This window comes from Podarcis pityusensis (assembly GCF_964106645.2).
Source record: "Podarcis pityusensis genome assembly, chromosome: 1".
NCBI lineage: Eukaryota > Metazoa > Chordata > Lepidosauria > Squamata > Lacertidae > Podarcis > Podarcis pityusensis.
The window spans coordinates 80,612,470-80,632,936 of record NC_138028.1 but is presented as its reverse complement, the minus strand read 5'-3'; the positions used below and the strand labels follow the sequence as shown (position 1 = coordinate 80,632,936).

The 20,467-nt window shown below is 43.3% G+C and overlaps 1 protein-coding gene across 1 annotated transcript; it reads left to right on the top strand.

The window, feature by feature from the left end:
- The first annotated feature begins 2,471 nt into the window (after nucleotides 1-2,471).
- LOC308485994 (acyl-CoA (8-3)-desaturase-like) lies at nucleotides 2,472-20,101 on the top strand. Its single transcript, XM_081022219.1, has 12 exons — nucleotides 2,472-2,768; nucleotides 9,676-9,786; nucleotides 11,011-11,208; nucleotides 13,353-13,454; nucleotides 13,886-14,014; nucleotides 14,246-14,303; nucleotides 15,096-15,172; nucleotides 15,714-15,811; nucleotides 16,789-16,885; nucleotides 17,133-17,212; nucleotides 17,594-17,719; nucleotides 18,578-20,101. The coding sequence occupies exons 1-12, from the start codon at nucleotides 2,547-2,549 to the stop codon at nucleotides 18,627-18,629; spliced, it is 1,350 nt and encodes a 449-aa protein (XP_080878345.1). The 5' UTR covers nucleotides 2,472-2,546; the 3' UTR covers nucleotides 18,630-20,101.
- The last annotated feature ends 366 nt before the right edge of the window (nucleotides 20,102-20,467 follow it).

Here is a 20,467-nt window from a genome sequence, read left to right as displayed (position 1 = left end):
AAAAACCTGAGGATCATAAAGTCTACCTGCTAATTAAAATGACATGAGGATAACAAGTTAATGTTGTAGTATTTAAAACCAATGCCTTAATGTTCTTTGGAAGCATCATTACTCAGATGCAAGCCCCACTGAACCCAACAAGTTGGAACAAGTGCAGTCTGAAGGCCTGATCTGCTCCACCAAGCTTTAGCTGGTGGCCCATGAGCCATAAACTCAATATTTTGGAGGTGGTAGTGATGCTACAGGGAGAATAGGGTGCAGACCTAGGCAGGACTTGTCTGACTTTCACTCATTCTCATTATGCTAGGCTGGCTGAAGAGATTTAATCTTCTCTTCATAGCCTGTGGCTGTAATGGGAATGAAAATCCCCACAGCATGGAAAGAACATTGTCTCCTCCTTAAGTGACCTACATGCATCAGCTGGGTGGGGGGGACGTCTCTGTATGTGTATGTCCTATATGTATGCGTATGAAGGAGTTTTGCAGCTGCCCTCCCCGCCCGCACTGGGCGCCACACCCCCACAGGTGGCGCACCATGATCCCGGGATGCGCGCCAGGCAATCCCTTGCCTGCTGTCCGCCCCCCTGGTGCCAGAGCATGACCTCCGCTACTGGGCTTCAGGCCCGGGTTTGGTACAGAAACTGCTTTGGTGCCCTATATGATGACCTTTGCCAAGAGAGAGACAGAAGGGAAATGTGTCCTTGTTAATTCTCATCAATGTTCTCTGTGGCTTTCAGGACAGTGGTATCATTCTGGAGCGGCTGTCTGACTTAGGGGTGAGTGGCACAGCTTTGTGGTGTTCCCAGTCCTATTTGGTTGGTTGTTTCCAGAGGGTGATGCTTTGGAAATGCTATTCTGCCCCTTGGAGTCTTCACTGTGATGTTCCTCAGGGTTCAGTCTTACCTCCCATGCTGTTTAACATCTACATGAAACCACTGAGTTTGGACTATGTTGTCAGCAATATGTGATTGACACACAGCACAGGTGTGGCAGTGGATGATTGTCTTGCCTCAGTAATGGATTGGATGAGAGCCAACAAACTGATGCTCAATTCAGATAATGTTGAGGTGGGTGGTTTCTAGAACAGATAGATGGGAGGTGGCCCCATATCACTCCAGTGAGTGAAAAAGCTACGTGCTCTCTGAGGGAACACATACTTAGCTCTTTTCACTCACTGGAGCAATATGTGGCTAGGGATAAGGGTTTTTTTTATTCTCTCAGTTTCTCATTTGGTGCTTATTAAATCCAGTTATCCACATTTCTGCAGCCACTTGCATTAAAAAAAAAATCCTAATAAAAATTCATGTGGAATTTAATGTGAATTACTCTTAATACAATTTTATACACAATTTTAACTAACATACTGTCAGGGAACTGCCATCAGTGCCGGAGGGAGAGAGCAAAATCCAGAGGGATTCCAGAGAGCGTCCCGGGATTGGGAGAGGCAGCCCATCTTCTGGGGAAGAGAATCAGCGTAGCACCAGTGGAGAAGGGGGGCAGATGGGGGGAGCGGCGAGGCGGTCCCATGACTCCTTGCCAGGGACCAGCGGGGAGAGTAGGGGTCCTCCGCTGCCTACGCCCTCCTTGCGCAGAAGGCTTTCGCGCAGAGAGAGTAGGAGGAGACTAGGCGTCAAAGAGCTTCTTTGCTGGAAGAAGTTTAAGAAACGCCCACTGACGGATTCTGCCAGCGATTGAGACAGCCACGGGTGAGTGGCTGTCCGGACAGAAAAGGTTCACTCAGGCAACCCAGCCAGGTGTTTGCACCGGTTTACGCACGAGCAACCCCTAGAACCATTACACATACAATTGTTTGCAAACAAGTTTCCCCAATATAATACAATTTTCTGTGTTATTTTCATTTTCATGCACACTTTCCCCTAATATATCTATTTTCGTAAACAATGGTTGGAGAACTGAATTGCATGATTTGAAAAATTGCAGATATCAAAGGCTGATCGTGTTTCAATTCTCATAATGTTTCGCAATGGGAAGATTTGGCTTCAAACACAAACTTTAAATTTCTCGCCCGTCCCTCCCTGTGGCATAATTGTTGTGATTGTATCTCCATGTTCTCTTCTGTTAATGCTGTTGCTTGGAAAAGGAAGCAATATTACTCTGGAAGTGATCTGTGATGGTGGCTGGCAAATATCAAACTTCTGTTGGGGTGAAGCTATGACTCTTGCACAATTCAGAGCACCCAAAGATAAATGGCTTCTATGTATGTGGCTGTATTTATTAAAGCGACAATTACTCACATGCTCGTTCTCCCAGTTCTGAGGTCTAGTAGGTGTGAAGGATGCACAGGCATGACGGAAAGGTGACTCTTGCAGAATTATGGGGAAAGGAAGCCAAGGGGAGGAGCAGGAGAAAGGCAGCTGTTTTGAAAGAGAATGCCTGAAGTAACAGAATGTCCTGGGTGGTGGTTGGATTGCTGCAACAGGTGTGTGTATCTATATAAACCTGTCTGAAACATGAAACATGTGGCTCCAACCCGGATAAAGAGTACAGTAACTAGCTGGAGAAGCTGGTGCTGCACTGTCAGTCAGAATGCCTCCACAGTCAGGCACTGTTCTAGGAGGAAAGGAACCTTGCTTAGATGCTCCACAGCTTTTCACCTGGGAGGAGATAGGACTCCGCTCGGGCAAAGGGAACTCCAAGGAAGAGAGGTGGCTGGTCATCAACCGGAAAGTCTACGATGTCAGCAAGTTCTATTGGCGGCACCCTGGAGGAAGGCGTGTCATCAGCCACTATTCCGGACAAGATGCCACGGTGAGACCTTATTGCGGGGCAGAGAGCAGTGGAGAAGGACCATCACCCAGTGGCAGAGCACATGGGAATCAGGAGTAGAGAAACTCCAGCCCATAGACCTGCTAGGGGATCCCATTTGGTCCATGAGGTCATGGCAGTCTAACATCACTGGCTTGCATCAGCTGATGGGGATGGGGCTCGATCCTACTGGGTGCATCTTTGCCAGCATGTTCCCTGCAAGAAACACACTGGTAAAGCAGATCCTTGTAGAGAGCAGGGTTGCACCCTCTACTCAACAGCTGGAGAGGGGAGAGTTCAATGCAGGGAATGCATTGGCAAAGCAGATCCATCCCTGCAGCCCTCTGAGATCACCCACCTCTCAGACACCTGATGTCATCAGGTCATCGGAAGATTGATAGATGGGTGGTCCCATCCACCTGCTGAAGTTGGCAAGAAGGGTGGAGAGAGATAAATATCTTTTTTTTCCCCTGTCAAAAAGGCACACCCACCCCTGCCTTACTTGGACCACATCCCAGATTTGACCCCTAGCATCTCCAAGGATCTCAGCACTGTAGGCATTCAGGGCTAGAGGGACCAAGGTTCTTCATATGCTCATGAAGTTTCCTTGGCAATTTTCTGTTATTGTAGGAAACAAGAGTTAGAAGTAGGGTCTGAAGGCACAGAAAAGCCCACCCCATAATAGCTTGCTGGAGGAGGAAGCTAAATTCTGGCTGGCATGGGTGACTAAAGCTAGTCTGCAGTTCCTTCTCAAGATAATTGGTTATAATTCTTTCTACATATCATTGCCTGACTTCCAGGTGGTTTAAAGAAGCCCAGGTGTGTGAAGGATTAATATGGACTCAAAAGCAGAGTTATCATACCTGTGAGAAACTATGACTGAGGATGTCTCCTCAGCCAAAATATTTGAGTAATGTTGGGGTAGGAAGCTAAGAGAACTGATGTAGCATTGTTGATATTTGTTGGGATTGTAGTTTTTGCTCTTCTCGTTGAGTTTAACCCTGGTAAGTACACTTAGAATTACAGCCACAATTTTATATTTCACTACAGAATGTCTTAGCTTTGCAAATTAAATTGGCAAAGTGTGAAATATATTAATCTGTTGTACACCTGAAATTAAAATTTAGAAAACACCACCTGAGATTAAGAATAGTGTAAGTAAAGGATGTTGTGTTTGGGATTGTCTTGACTGAACAGTTATGAGCTGGATATTGACCTTGGTGATTTAAAGTTTTCTCATTTTGCCTTGGGCACACTTTCTAGCACACTTCTTGCATGTCAAAGTAAACTAAAGGTGTTTTATTTTTACATATATATTTTCTGTTCCTAACCAAATGAACATTCTGGCACCCACAAAAACAGGTTTATTCAAATTACATGTAACTGAAGTTGGTGTTAATTGACATGGTGCAATCCTAGAGCCTGTGGCTCTCCAAATGTTGCTGGGATGTGACTCCTATTCTCCCTGATGACTGGCCATGCTGGCTGAGACTGATGAGAGTTAAAGTCCACCTAAATCTGAAAAGCTGCTGATTCCCTGATGTCTACTCAGAAGTAAGCCTCACTGATTTCAGAGGGACTCACTCCTGGGTAAAGGGTGTACAGCGTTGCAGCTTAATTTGCATAAAACCTGGTGCAATTTTTGTCTGATAATTCTCATCTGCCTTGTGAGGAAATTCCCATGACAAAGAAATAGAGATGGAGAAATACCACGGTGCACAAAGAGAGAAAAGAAGGCGCTGCAATGCAGTGTTCCAGTTGAAGGGTGGGGTTCTTTGAGAAATTCACATGCCTCTGACCTCCCCCCACCCCACCCCCGTTTTAGTCCAATCATGCCCCCCCCATAGTCTTTTAAATGCAGCAACTAAAGGGGCTCTGACCCAGCATGTAATTTGAGCATCACCTCATGGGAAAAGTCTAGACTTCTGACATGGGTTGCCATACATCTGGATTTTCCCAGACGTTTAAGCAATTTACAGAAAGGGTTTAACTAATAACGCAGGTGCACAGCCACCCTCACAGGGACCCAGAAAGTTGTGGTGGAGTTATACTGCCTAAAGGCGTCTTCTTTGAAGCGAGCAGCCAAACCAACTTTCCCCCTACTAAGTCCCTGGTCACCTGTTTAATACCCACAGGGTAATACGAACAGGAATGAAACATTGGCTAAGAGTCAGTTGCATTCAGCTGCATTCTCACATGCCTATCGCTGCTTCAGATCTCAGAAGTAGCTGCAGCAGGTGCCAGTGAGTTATTCAATGCCAAGAAGATTGAGGCAGGCAGCCCAACTCAAGTTATAGATTTAAGGACTACTATTAAAAGGCTGGAACGTGTCAATTATTTAGTTTGCCGTAATATTTCTACCAACATTAGGGTGTGTGGGCAGGAGAAGGTGTCAATCGGTTTCTCTACCTCAGGCAGAAAACATGCACTGGATTCCTTCTGGGCGGGGGGGGGGGGAGGAATATATCAGTTCTCTCGGTTCTCTTGCTCTTCCAATCTTCCAGTTGATTCTCCACATTTCTGCAGGAATTTACAATTATTCTATTTAAAATTATTTACAATTATTCTTTTAAAAATCCTCATAAAATTCTTCAGTGGTTTTGACCAGTGCCGTTTTTCTAGAAAAAGGTGCTGGAACTCACCATGAGTTCCAGTGAATTCTGGCAGAGAAAAATCCCTGGCATTGACTAATGTGCACATGTTGTGATGCATTTGTGTATTATTATTATTATTATTATTATTATTATTATTATTATTATACCCCACCCATCTGACTGGGTTTCTCCAGGCTCTCTGGGTCGCTTACAGCACATATAAAAACATAGTAAAACGTCATTTTACTATTCATGCTATTTTCATGAACATATTTATTTGTATGCACACCTTAACCCAATATATGTAAATGCTGTTTGCTTAAAGAATGGCATCGCAATATTCAGATAGGTGTGAATTTCAAAGGACGGCTGCATTTTGTTTATCGTATTATTTTGGAAACTGTGAATTTATAGGTTTGAATTTAAATGCGAGCTGAATTTAACCCAGTCAGATGAGTGGGGTACACAAAATAAATAATTACTATTATTACATATTGACTTCCTCCCCCATCCTTGCTTCTGGGCTTACAACATGGACACGTGGCTGATGCCCACAAGTTAGAATATCCCTCAGTACGACATGTGCTCACCATGCCCATGAAATCTCCTCATCTGATATGCCTTCACACCATGTTTGTACCTCCTACTGGAATGGACTGGCTTAGGCCACAAGGGCCGTTTAAAGATTCCTGGGACTCCATCGTGTTCTTACATGATTGTCTTTCAGTGTTACAAACCACAGATGCTCTTGGATTCAGATGCCAGCGAAATAATTAAGGCTCCACCTACCATTAGGCAAGTGGGGCAGCGTGCCTCAGGTAGTAGGATGGAGGGTACTTTTAAAAGCCTATAAATTACCATTTATATTAAGATTGCTGTAATATGTTTATCAGCACTGGGTGGGTGAAGGAGGAGATGTCATTGGGCTTTCTACCTCAGGCAGAGAAATGTCCTGGGCCATATCCAGGCTGACAGATTTTATCGCTTCTGAGAACATGAACAAGAGGCTGATACACAATTATGACATCTGGTCATGCTAGACGTTTCTTAGTCTGATACGTCTTAAGCTGGAATGAATTGACTTATGGGCCCCTCCAGACTGTTTTGTTGTTGTTTGTGGGTATATTCTTCAACATGTCCTTGATGCAATAATAGTGCATTAGTAGTGAATTTACACTGGACTGTCCACACGCCATGCCACTTGGTTAGTTGTTCTCCAGTGCTTCACCCGTGTTACTGTATTACTGCCATCTGGAGGGATGTGCTTACCCTATAGTGCACCACCAAAAGAGGGACAAAAGAATAAACCCAGAACATCAGTAGCATAAAAAGTTCCAGGATTACAGCAGGTGGTTATAGGGTGTGTGTTGATTGGAAATGAAACAGAATATCTGCCCCCAAAACATTTGCAGGCACAAACAGTACTGAAAGCAGGATTGTGTAAAAGTGCCCCAATATCATCATGAATACAAATCATCACGAAGTGACATCTGGAGGAGTTGTCAGGCTGGAATGTACTGTTTTAATGGCACAACGTAACATAGGACAAGGTATTCCTGGCATCACTTTTGAGTGCAAGCAGCTATAATGTAATCACGGCACCATCTGATGTGCCATGTAAGCACAACACTGGAAAAGTTTCTGACTGGTGATGTGTGCTGTGTTGGGTTGTTTGAATATTACTTCTAAACATATTTATATACCACTATGTGATTTTTTAAAAAAAATCAAAGCAGTTTCCAGCAACGAAAAATGAAACCACACGGTAAAAACCATAAAAAGTTAAACATCCATCAACCATTGCGAAAGGATTTGTTTTGTATTGCCCGCATAGACCTGGCAGAATAGAAAAGGTTTGAGCAAGTTTTTAAAAGTTGGCACAGAATACACATTGCTGTATCTATTGGCAGAGTACTCCACAAGAATGGGCCAATGGAAGCAGGAAGCATGTGTGGTAGGAGAACCCATGTTTACATCACTGCTGCTTTACTTTGTCACCCCAAATCAGAAATCGGCCTTTTAATCAATGCGGGTGGGAAAGATACTGATGTGCGCTGACTCATGTTGACAACGGGATAGTGCTCAGAACGCCTCTGCATTTGACTTCCCCCACCAAAACTATAACTAACATAGGGTTTGCCATTTAGGGCATTGCTGAGTGCTTTGAGGTTTTGAGGTTTTTTTCTACAATCAAGCAGTATATACATTTTATGAAGAAAATAATAACTAAGTATGTTCTTCCTTCAATCATTTTTCAAGTGCCTTCTGTCTTTAGCTGTGATTTTCACGTCTCCTCCTCTGAGGGAATAAGAAAACACGGAAAGTCTTCTTGCCTGTCCATCTGTTGAACTTTTGGTAATATATGTAGCTGGAAAGGTGTTTGATGAAACTGAAATGTGACGAGAGAAAGGAATTGGGTACAATAAGATGTGATTCATTTTAAAGTGAGTTCATTCTGAAGTTTGGAAGCTCCTTTGAGAAATTGTGTAAACTCTGCTGGTGTCTACAGAAACCTTCATCTGTGGGTGGAAGATTTCTTGCTGGTTATGAAGCTCACAGTCATAAGCAAAGAGTCACTGCCTGAAGGCCTTTGGACTCAGCTGAACTGTTACATTAAAAGTTATTTGTATGTGTTGTATATGTGACATTGCCGCCAGATAGCAGTCTGGAGTCCTGTTTTTCTCTACCTGTTTCTCCTGTTCAAACTGAAATGCTTCTTTGATGTGTCTAGATCCAGCCTCTGTACACACACACACACACACACACATCCTCAACCCTCAGCATTGCTTCTTGTGCTCAGCCCATTTGGCTTCTGAGACCTCACCAGGCACACATGTTTCTGAGCTCTTTTCAGCCACAAGGTCAAGGCACTTGCTTTGTTTATTTTGAATGACCACTGAGATTCTATTGATGCTGAATTCTGAATGCAATTAATTAGGGTAGTCTCTTTACAGGGCTAATTCAAATGTAATGCTAAACAAAGGCTTGACCTTCCTTAGGCTGATGTGCTCCCTCTTTCTCTCCTCGTATACTTCAGTTCTCTTCCATAGTTTCCTGTTACATCTGAATGAGCAAACTTTGGTTGCAAATTGTTGCTCCAGAGGACTACCGCAAACCATTGTTCATGGTTTGGATTCTATGGCAAACTATAGTTTGCCCAAACCAAAAATCAAGGAGGCCCATGGAAAATTAAAAAAAGGAAAGTGTGCTTTCCTGAAGATCAGACCAAATGACATCATAATGGGTGATCATTACTATCAGTCTTGGACCTCTAGTTTCTGTTAACTCATTTAACAGGAACTGTATACCAGTCTTGATTTGTGAATCACTGGCTTCACAAGTACTTACAGCAAAACGTGAAACTTACTTATCAGAAATAAAATATAGTTGTTCATTTGTTGTTGTTGCTGCTGCTGCTGCTGCTGCTGTTGCTGCTGTTGTTGTATATGTATTTATACCCCACCTTTCCTTGAGGGAACTCAAGGCAACTTAAAGAAAAAAATAAGAACCACTAAAAGCATAGAAAAAACAATAATTAAAAAACCATAAACATTGATAAAATTAAAACTATATACATATATAAAATCTATTAAAACCATACCAATAATTACAATATAAATAGCACAGCACCAGCCCTTTCATTAAAAGCATCTCATTTCATCATAGGATTCAGTGAAGAATATCCTGCTAGATAGTCCTTTCTAGAATGCCCAAAAATAAAAATAAAAATGGAATGATCAACCCAGAATGAGCTTAGTGATCACTTACTGTCAAAAAGTTCTTGGTCAGAATATCAAAAAGTTCTTGTTTGGTCAGAATATCTTTCCTTGTAACTTTAACCCATTGGTTCAGGTCCTACCCTCTGGAGCTGGAGAAAACAAGCTTGCTCCATCCTCCATGGGACAACCCTTTAGTTATCTGAAGATGGCAATCATATCTCCTCTCAGTGTGCTCTTTTCCAGGCTAAACATACCCAGCTCCTTCAACCTTGCCTCATAAGACCCTTGATCATCTTGGTTACCCTCCTCTGCTCACATTCCAGCTTGTCAATATCATCCTCAAATTTTGGTGCCCAGAACTAGACACAGTACTCCAGGTGGGGTCTCACCAAGGCAAAACAGAACAGTACTGTTACTTCCCTTGATTGGGACCCTATTGTTCTGTTCCTACAGCTTAGAATAGCATCAGCTCTTTCTTCTTCTTCTTTTTGCTGCATCACTTTGTTGACTCATGTTAAGTTTGTGGTGTACTAAGAGCCCTACATCCTTTTACATTATTGTTTGTTTGTTTGTTTGTTTGTGTGTGTGTGTGTTTAGGATGCCTTCACCGCTTTCCACAAGGATGAGGACCTAGTAAAGAAATACCTGAGCTCACTGCTAATTGGGGAGCTGGCACCTGATCAACCAAGCTCTGAACCCACCAAAAAAGTAAGTTTTCCATGTGGTGTGCATGGCAAAAGCCACTGGACTAAAATGCTTTACATGTTCTAATTGAGCAAAAGCACACTGTAGATACCAAAGAACTTAGCTGCAGGATTTCCCTTTGGTGGCTTAGGCCCCATGGAGCCCTAAGGGTACACTTTTCATGATGCTTTAGAACCTCAATATTGCTCCTCACCCCCTGTCCTCATGGTAGAGACATGAAGGAGAATGGCTTTGCACACAGCCACCGTGGAAGAGACAACCATAAACTTGTGCAGTTGGGTAGGTGGTGGTGGGATCTGGTTGGATATTTAAATCTCTCTGCCTTGATCCTTCACTAAGCACCGGCCCCATTCTTCACTGGTCACCAGTAAAGTTGTGTTTATGGCCCTGTCCATAAACCTCAATGAGTTGAAGGGTGAAGTCTAAAATGGGGAGATTTCCCGCACAATTTAGAACCCTGCAAAATTGAGGGTCTAGATCATGTGAGGAGCAAAGGCATTCCCCACTTTGGATTTCATCCTCATGGAAAGAGATGAGGATAGCAAAACAGAGTTGGAGCCTAGTGAGCTTGCCCTGCTTCCTTGTAGGATTTACATGCAACTAGCATGCCAAGTGGCTCTAATGGTCAAGAAGGCAGAGAAGGGAAATTCTGGCCCTAAACCTCTGCTGCCTTGCGGGATATATTTGTTAGAAGGAAAGGCTAAGGAGTAAATCCTAAACAGATCCAGAATGGAGTCCCTATGATAGTCGGATGGTGTCTTAGATGCCTCATTCTGGCAACTCCAGCAACCAAGCTGGTGCCAAGTGTGTTGTTCTGCTTTCCTTTGGACCACATCAGTGAGGCTGAGAAGTCAGGGTCTTGACATCTGGGCATTCCATTGTCTTTCGAGATAGACAGATTCCAACAACAGCACAGGAGGCATCTGGGTACAAAAACCTCAACTCTTCCAGAAAACCCACTCATTACACTCCTTGAAGTTACTGTGGAGAGACAGAGCAGAGAGTGGTTTTCCACTGCCTCTGGTTAGACAATGCCCTGAAATCATCATGCCCCTCTTATCTTAGAGTCCTGTCTCATCCCGCCCCCTGTTGAAGGAGAGCTGACCAGCTGGCTTGGCCTCTCTGTTACCATCGTGATCTGTCTAGAGAAAACGTGGTAATGCTACAGTTTGAATCAGATGCATGTACTTTGTGAAGGGGGAACTTAACCATGGTCATTTCTCACAGGATATGCTGATACAAGATTTTCGTGAGCTGCATAGCACAGTGAAGAGATCTGGACTCCTGAAGGCCAGTTATCCCTTCTTTGCCTTCATGTTCCTGCATGCTTTCCTGATAGACATTGCATCCTGGCTCGTCATCTGGTACTTTGGAAAAACCTGGGCCCCTTTCCTCATTGGTGTAGCATTGTTCACCATTGCACAGGTAAATGTGTCTGCATTACTGGATGCAGCAGGATTCAGTCTGGACTATTCTGGACCGGTTACCTGTCTTAGTGCTTTGTCATATCCTCACCCCCCCTAAGCATTTGGCATAGCTTGTGGAATTTCAGGCATATCATGGTGATTAGCTAAATACTGCCTACCGTGACTTTCACATCCCTACTAAATGAGTTATCAGGCATCAAACCTGGGAACCTGAACACACAAATTTAATGTTACCAGCTGAAAATTGGTCTAGTTTGTCAAAGTGGGAGTTCAAGGTACCACTTAAAACTACAGCCAAACTTGCACTTTTAAAAGCGTGCTCTGCTCAGCAACAGGCAAAAGCTACTTATTTTTTATTAAAAGTTTTAAAATAAGAAAATTTCCCAAAGGAGTTAATTTGCAGTCATCTTATTGCCCATTGTCCAGTCAATCAACATCCACTGTTCCAGACTACTACTCCCTTTTTCAAAGCCCTACTTTCATGAATTTCAGCCATACACCTGACCTTACTGACTGCAACAGCAGCTGGGAGGAACTAGCCAGGCATATAAATTTAGAGTGGGGTTTCCCAAACTTGGGTCTCCAGCAAACTTGTGTCTCCAGCTGTTTATGGATTTACAACTCCCATCACCCCTAGCTAGCAAGACCAGTGTTCAGCGCTGATGGGAACTGTAGTCCCAAAAAACAGCTGGAGACCCAAGTCTGGGAAACACTGATTTAGAGCAACTTAGCAAAAGGAGCTAGCTCCACAAGCTGCAAGGAGCACCAGCGGACAAGTGTCAAAGCAAGTTAAACAGCCAGGCAAGTTCGGCAACAGGGCCTGGAAGCCAGGATGCACTATGCTGCCTGACATTTCCTTGATCTAAAGAAAACCTGTCCTGAGAGAACTTCTCCAGAGCTGGAGTGATCCTAGTAGTGGGCAATTTGACAACTGGGTGTGTGATCGGTGTGTAGGCCGTAGGATTTATTGCTTGTCTGATGTGAAGGTTGTGGATATCACCTGTCACCTAGATAGCATAGCATAGTAGACAGTAGTAGTAGATAGTGATGCAGAGGTTGCGGTGCACATTGGCACAAATGGCATGGGGAAATGTAGTTGTGAGGTCCCAGAAGCAAAATTAGGGTTGTTTGGTAGCACTCTGAATGCCAGCAGCTCCAAGGTAGTTTTCTCTGCAATGCTGCTGGTTCCGTGCGAAAGGCCAGCTAGACAGGCACAGCTTTGTAGTCAAAATGCATGTGGTCTCAATGTGTGTAAACAAGTATGAAGTGATGCATGTCAAGGCAAAAATAAAATAAAATTCTTAATTTCACATGCATGTTCATGAGGTCTGAACTGGTGGAACTGACTGTCTAGGAAGGAGACCTTGGAGTCACAGTAGATTGATAAAGATGTCAATCCAGCATTTTCTTCTTCATTTTGAGGCAAAAAAAAAGTCAGTTGTTAACAGAGAAATAGCAAAAAGTTGCTTCATTGGAAAGATATGCTGGCACCCTTTGATGTTATGGTAGTGCTGTGTGAGTTGCTTTTCTAGGAATTCACACACACACACACACACACACACACAGCTGTTGACCTTGAAAGGCCAGTGGCCATTTGGTAGAGCCATTTGCAATGGAATGGGTCCTTATCATAAATATTATGCCTGGCTAGTATGGGAGGTGATGATTTCAAGGTGAAGATCTGTGTGACTGGCCTTGTTTACATAGTTGTGGGCCTTTAAAAGTTACACCACCCTGTGGGATGAATCCATTGACTGTGGCTTCCACAATGCTACTGTAATACTTAAAATCTTCCATTTCATTATTCTGTTGTGTCTGAACTTTTATAAGCAATATTCATGAGGCAAGCCTTTTTATTATGCCACCGTGGGAAGTGAGGCTATATACCCATGCAGGAAGGCCTAGTGCCCTTTTCTATAGTACTAACTTCATTGGAACCAGTTCTCCTTCTGATGAAAGTGCCCAGGCTTCCTGCCAATTTCCGTTGCAAATGTGTGGGGAACTAAACAGGGGCAGAGTGTGTAGGATAGCTGCTGTTGCTTTTCCCAAGTCTTAGTGAAAGAGTGAGCCATTTGTTCCTACTAACCCATCTGTGGAAAATAGCCTATCAACATGTATTGATATTGCTTTTTTGCTTTCCAGATCCAGTATGGCTTTCTTCAGCATGATCTTGGGCATGTTTCCGTCTTTCAGAAGCCCAAGTGGAATAGACTGGCTCACCACATTGTGGCAGGAATACTTAAAGTAAGAGCCCAGTATCGAGAGTAGGGTTTCTCCTGCTTAGAACTCATAGAAGCTAAACAGGAATAGAATCAAACTTCCTGATAAATTCTAGTTCAATAACTTCACTCTTGATACTGTCATCGAAATCTTTGTTAAATGACTGTGACTCTCAGGTCAACATCAGAGTATAGCTGTCAACGTTTCCCTTTTTTTAAGAGAAATTCCCTTATTCCAAAAAGGATTCCTCGCAAGAAAAGGGAAAAGTTGACAGCTATGCATCTGAGTGCCCTAGGAGGCCGAAGTTGTCATTCTCTGTTTTCTCATCGTTGTCATTTTGGACAATTTTTTTTTCCAATCTGTGTGTCAGGAATAAGCACATAACGTAGTTGCTCCAACACCACCAACATGAATAATGAAAAATTGGTGGAATTTTCTTTTTATTCTGTTTGCAGGGAGGGCCCCCCAGCTGGTGGAACCATATGCATAACCAGCATCATGCCAAACCCAACTGCTTCCGCAAGGACCCAGATCTCAACATGCATCCACTCCTGTTCAGCCTGGGGAAGCCGCTCTCTGAGGAGGTGAGTAGACAGGGGAATGCACACCATGAATAACAGGCGCAGTAGGTTAAAGCCATGGTTTGGTTTCGCCTTACGTGCAAACATGGCCATGGAAGCCGATTTCATGTTGCAAACATATATCGTAGGCTTCTTTCCTGAATCAAATTCTCTAAGAAAAATCTGTGCAGTGACAAAAGGTCAGCAAAGTTGTTACCTATGTTTAAACGCATTACTTCTGCTCTCCATTCGCAGCTTGGGAAGAAGAAGAAGAAATACATGCCTTACCAGCACCAGCACAAATACTTCATCCGTGAGTCTCTCTCAGTTGTTTGCTACCATCAGCAAAGCTGTGTCTCTTTGGGGATTAGGACCGAAGCTTGTTAGATCAGAGGCTGGAGGTTCTGAAAAAAAATATGCTATAGGGAAATGAATAGATAGAAGAAATGTTATCTTTACTAGTGTTACACAAACCCCAATCTCTGAGCAGTGAGAGACTTCAGACTCCCAGCTTCGGGTTTGTTTCTGCAGAATGAAGATCCCTGGAGATGAGTAGCATTTCCCCACACATTTATACAGGCTGAGCATAAGAAAGAAATTTAACAGCATCAAAACTCCAGCAGTAGATTAGAAGGGGGGACACCAGTTCCACAAAGCAAGGCGAGCTGCTCCATCTCTTTTCAGCTTCAGTTTCAAAACTCTTGAGGTTTTTGTTTTGGTTCTCTTTCTCAGATACACACTTCCCTGACTTCACCTCCAGCCAGGGCAGGAGGGATGAAAGTCAAATACCCTTGAGCTCCTATGGCAACAAATCACCGGCACTAGGCCAGCTCTTTAATTATGCCAAGCTTGACCATTTTCATTTAAAAAAAAAAAAAAAATTGTCCATTTCTACAAATGCAAATCAAGCAGCTCCAGAGTCACAGGGCTGCAAGGGATCTTGAACGGACACCCCCTCCAACTTAAATTTAGCTCAGTATGATTGCTCCAGAATTACCTGGGAGATGAGAAATACCCAGAAATACTTACGGGCTTGGAAAGCTTGGTTATTACAACTGAAGGAAAATACTCTTTGTTTTATGTTTGCTTTCCTTTTTCTCCATAGTCTTAGCCCCGATGACTTTCGTTGTATTTGTGCAGCTGATTATAATACGCTTCGCAATTCAGAGGAAAAAATGGATGGTGAGTCATCTGTGAACTTGTAACTGCACTGTTTCCCCTATGGATAATAACGTAATGGTGGAATGCAGATGTGTCCTGTGTCCGCACTGCCTGCAGCTAGCCACCAGAGTTGCATTAGAGAAATCATTATTTTATTCCTGTGTCACATGAAGGATGAGTTTACTTTAGTGAATAAGCAGAGTAAACAAATCCACTTGGCCTGTGTATGTTGGAGCCAATGCCAGTTTGGGGAGGGCGGAATAGATCTACAGTAATCAAGAAGACCAATGTCCATGAGATTTTCATTTGTTCATTCCTTTGATTTGTTATTTGTACGGCCTTTCATAATATCTACTCCGGTGCAGAAACATGTGTCCCATCTGCACTGATCCCCTTCCATACCATGGAGGGAGTTCTTCTTAACATGATGCAGTTCCCAGGGTGTTTCCATACATGCAAACATTGCTCTGAGTCACTTGGCATCATGGCCTTTGAAGCCATCGTAATTGCACCATACGGTTTTCAATCTTTTTTATTGCCTTAACCCAGTTTTCTTTGGCAGGAGTTTTCTTTCATTGTGTTCTACAACATCCGCGTTTGTCTCATGTTTGTTCCTTTAATGGGATTTAAGACCTTCATGGCATTCTACTGGCTGGCCAGGTAAATAATCTGTATGCAAAACGCTCATGGATGGGGTGGGCGGGGGCATCTGTGCATGTACAAAGTGCTTCCTTTGCATCTCAAATTCTCCCACCAGCGTGAACAGATCCGTCATGCAGATGATCTCCCCTGGCCTGGCCTAGCGAAGCAGTCCAAGAAAGTGTCCGTCAGTCCCAAGAGAGACTGTTCCTCTGCCCCCTACTCTGCATTCAGATAGTGGAAATATAGAAATGGGTGGAATTTAGCACCATGCGATTACAGACATTTTGTCTGCACAAAGTACATCACCTTGTGAGATGGAACAATCCCCCTCCCCTCCCCCCACATGCTGCTCTGGGCCTACCTCTGACTCCCCCCCCCCCCAGCTAATGTTGGGGGGGCATAAGTGCTGCTGTGCAAGCAGAAGTCCTTGCACAAATTTGTTACATTTGTTAAGAGATCTCACCCTATATGTTTCGAGCATTATATTTATCACCTGGTATGTGTGGGGTTTTTTTTAAAAAATTGAAACTTCAGTATCCATGCAATGTTCTTATGTGGCAAAAAGGCTCATTCACTGACATAAGAGGCTGCCTAACTATTAATAGACTCCTCTGGAGTTAGCAGTGCCAATTCGATGAAATACAAACAATAGCAGACATCTCCAAGGCAAAGATCCCATAGTTTCCCAGGTCTTCCAGGCTGTTTGTGAGGCCTTGGTAAAACTACAAATCCCAGAGATATCTGCACTGGAAAATTCCCATAAGTAAGTCTGCTGGGCCTAAGGAAGGCCCATGGAGCATTTGCTCCTCTTATTCCCTTACTCTCATCACTCCTACAGGAGCAGAAAGGGAATAGGGCCTTGTAAGCGGAAGGAGGGTGTAGAAAAAACTTGCTTTGAAAGAATTAGCCCTTTTCATTCTGTATGAGGTGGTATTGGCCAATCTCTGACAGAATGGTGATTGTTGTTGTTGTTGTTGTTGTGTTGATCTACCCAGGTTCCTAGAAAGCACATGGTTTCTCTGGGTCTCACAGATGAACCACATTCCCATGAATATTGATTATGATAAGAATTTGGACTGGGTGTCTGCTCAGGTGAGTTAATATGTACTTCTTCCTCCCAGAGACAATGACTTTCTTTCATCTGATAGGTTTGGCCATCCATTTGCGCTTTCAAGTGCATAGCCTCCTTAGAAAGGGCAAGGTTACATTTCCGTCGAAGAGAGAGTTGTTCAAATGGCCCAGTTGCCATGGTCACATTTTGGTGGGGTTGGTTCTGGAGGCAGCTGTTCCCCTTTGCTGGGCCGTTTAACGGTCTGTCTCCTTTCTCGTTCTCACTTAGCTCGCAGCGACGTGTGATGTGGATCAATCCCTGTTCAATGACTGGTACACGGGGCACCTGAACTTCCAGATTGAGCATCAGTGAGTATGTGACATATGGAAGAGAGACGCTGGCACAGTGTGAATGTGTCTGGAAAAGGCCTTCATGTAAATGACAGCCCATACTCATATTGGGTGGGAAAGGGTTAGGGAACTTCAACAGAGGTGGGATGGCTTTGGCTAACTGAAGGCTCTGCCACTGGTTTATTGTTTATATTTCCACCCCACTTTTCATCCAAGGAGCTCAAGGTGGTGAGGTAGGTTAGGCTGAGAGCCTGAGACCGACTCAAGTCACCTCCCCCAGTGAGGTGCATGGCTGAGTGGGGATTTGAACCCTGGTATCCCAAGTCTTAGTGCGGCATTTTAACTTCTACACCACACTGGTTCCCCATGTGAAACCATTTTCTTGCTCTCTTTCCACAGCCTTTTCCCAACGATGCCTCGCCACAATTATTGGAAGGTCGCACCTCTGGTGAAATCCCTCTGTGCTAAGCATGGCATTAAGTACCAATGCAAGCCCCTGCTCACGGCTTTTGCAGATATATTGCAGTAAGTTCAATTAATGGCTTTTCCCCACCTGCCTTGTACCCCCCCCCCCCATCCTCCAGCTCTAGCAGCCTTTTCGAAACCCTGACTTTAGGAACAACAGAACCAGCTGGGAAGAGAGAAGTTGTGTAAATTGCTTTTAAGTTGTGTAAATTGATTCTCAATATGTATTGTGTTGTTATACGTGCTACGGTCTGCTGTTATTTTTATTGATTATAGTTTAAATACCGTATTTTTCCCTGTGTAAGACTAGGTTTTTTTTTACTAAAAAATTAGGCTTAAAATTGGGGCTTGTCTTATACACGGGTAGTGCTGGGGACGTTTTCTTAATTTGGAATTCCCAAAAATAGGGGGCATCTTATACATGGGTACATAAGGAATATATATTTCTTATAGACGGAAAACTATGGTATTGTTTATTGTAATTGCTGAGAGTGAATTTCTGTTCAATAATTATTTGCTGATATTTAATTTTATTGTGTGCTATTATATTCTAATGGAATATTGAATATCACTTTATTTGGCTTAAGTTGCTTATGCTTTATGTTTTTATTATGACACTTTTGTATTGGATCAGATTGTGTTATAAGGTGTGCAGTCTTTGTTGCTTCTTCGCACCCCCTTTTGTTTCTCTACACTGCCTTGTGTATAGAATCATAGAATTGTAGGGTTGGAAGGCACCCCAAGGCCATCTAGTCCAACCCCCTGCAATGCAGGAATCTCAGCTAATCTCAGCTACAGTAATACAGGAAGGCGGTGTGCAAATTAAAAGTGAAATTAACAGCGCAAGGAAGAAAGACAAGCACTAAGCTGAAACTAAGCTGAGGATTACTGACAGCCCTTTTCTCTTTTCCTCTGCAGCACGCTGAAGGAGTCTGGGGAACACTGGCTGGATGCTTATATCCACGCCTAAGGAGTGAGAGGACTTTGGGGACGAATCGCCTCGGGATGAACTGTGATCTCCTGTTCTTCCTCTTCCCTGGCGCACACACCTTAAGCTGCTGATCTCCGAAGCTTTAGGAATTTGAGGTGGGGCTGCAGCTGAACTTGAGTGAGAGAGAGAGAAGGGTGGCTTCTCTGCTGTCTTGCCCCTTTCTGTTTGTAGGGGAATGAAAAATGAAAAAGAACCTTCGTTCTACTTTGAGACCTTATGAAGAGATAGGGAAAGGGAAACGGTGCTTTGCTTCCTCTGTATTTCCACCTGCAACAACAGTTTCAAAGGTATATTAGGACAAGCAGCCTCCCAACCATTCTGAGTCCTTACACCCTGATCCTTTCCTTTAGTAGACTTTGCACAGTCCTTTAAATGTCTCAGGCTCCTGCCAGATTTGAACATCCAGATTGAATCTTCTTCGTTCCACTGAATGAACTCCACAGATTGCTCAAACAAAAGCATGGTTTGCATTTACTGAGTTGACCTAGAGCCAGCCCAACTTTCAGGCAGAGTGAGGCAGTAGCACCAGGTAAAGGTAAAGGGACCCCCTAACTGTTAGGTCCAGTCGCAAACGACTCTGGGGTTGCGGCGCTCATCTCGCCTGGTAGGCTTTCCAGCTCTGAGGCCAATCTCTTCTTTCCCCTGCCCTCCCTTTCTAGTTTTTCCTCCTCAATGGAGAAATCCAGGATTGTGCCATAGCTTTTGTTGATCAGGAGCAGCACCCTGCTCCTTTGAAACAAAGACACGAAGCACTAAAGACAGCTGCTGTTTTGGGGAGACAGTGTAAACCCAGAGGTTTTGCCTCCAAATAATGGGACAAATTATACAATGACACAACTCATGGCACAAATCAAACACTTTCTTATTTTGGGGGTGGCCACATTTAGCTTCCAAACTGATAAGCACTCAGTCATTCAAGTTTCATAATAAAGGGAACAATGATTAAGCAAGATCCAATTTTCTGTGGTTATCAGAAATCTTTTCATTAAGTCCTAAGCAGGCTTCTTGAGCAAGCAAAGCCATTTTCCATTTCTCCCAAACTAAAGTTATTGCTTCTCATGATAATATAGTTCAGCTTAGCATATGAAGTTGTCTGTTCATGAAGATAATTCGATGAGGCCCTATTCTGGGTGGACTTGCCTTCAGAGGTTAGATGGTGGCAACAACTAGGCAGAGGCAGGCCTTCTCCATGAGGCAACCCTGATTAAAACTCCCTCCTATACTCTTATTTAAAACAAAAAATTCTTTCAGGTGCAAAAAATTTAAAAATGTATACTTTTGGCAACCAATGACACCATCTCTGTTGCTCTTTTAATGTCGCTGCTATTGTCTTATTGTATTATATTATTAATTTATGTAATTTTGTTGTAAATTGTCACCATGAAGTCCTTCTATGGTTGAAGAGTTGTATGTATATCAATAAATAAATAAATAAATAAATAGCCTGCAAATGTGAATGTATGCTGTTTTGAAATTGATGGAAGAACCAACTTCAAAGTTGGGCCTGGTGTGAAATGACTGGGGAGACATACACGTCAGCAACAGATGTTTGATGTGACTGGGTACCATAGCTGCTTTTGTGAAAGATTTTGAAAGTAGATAATGAGTGCAAAATTTAACACATCTTTCTACAAAAAGAAATCATAGGAATTCAAACTGTGGTGTGAAAACCTACTTTTTTTTTTTTTCTAGGGGTATGTAGGATAATTCATTCATTCCTTGATTGCATGCTGTTGAGCTCATAAAGTCTTGGGGCCAGCTGCAACCACCAGCCATTCTGTGCTGTGTGAAGCAGCACAATTATTTTGTTTGTCCTG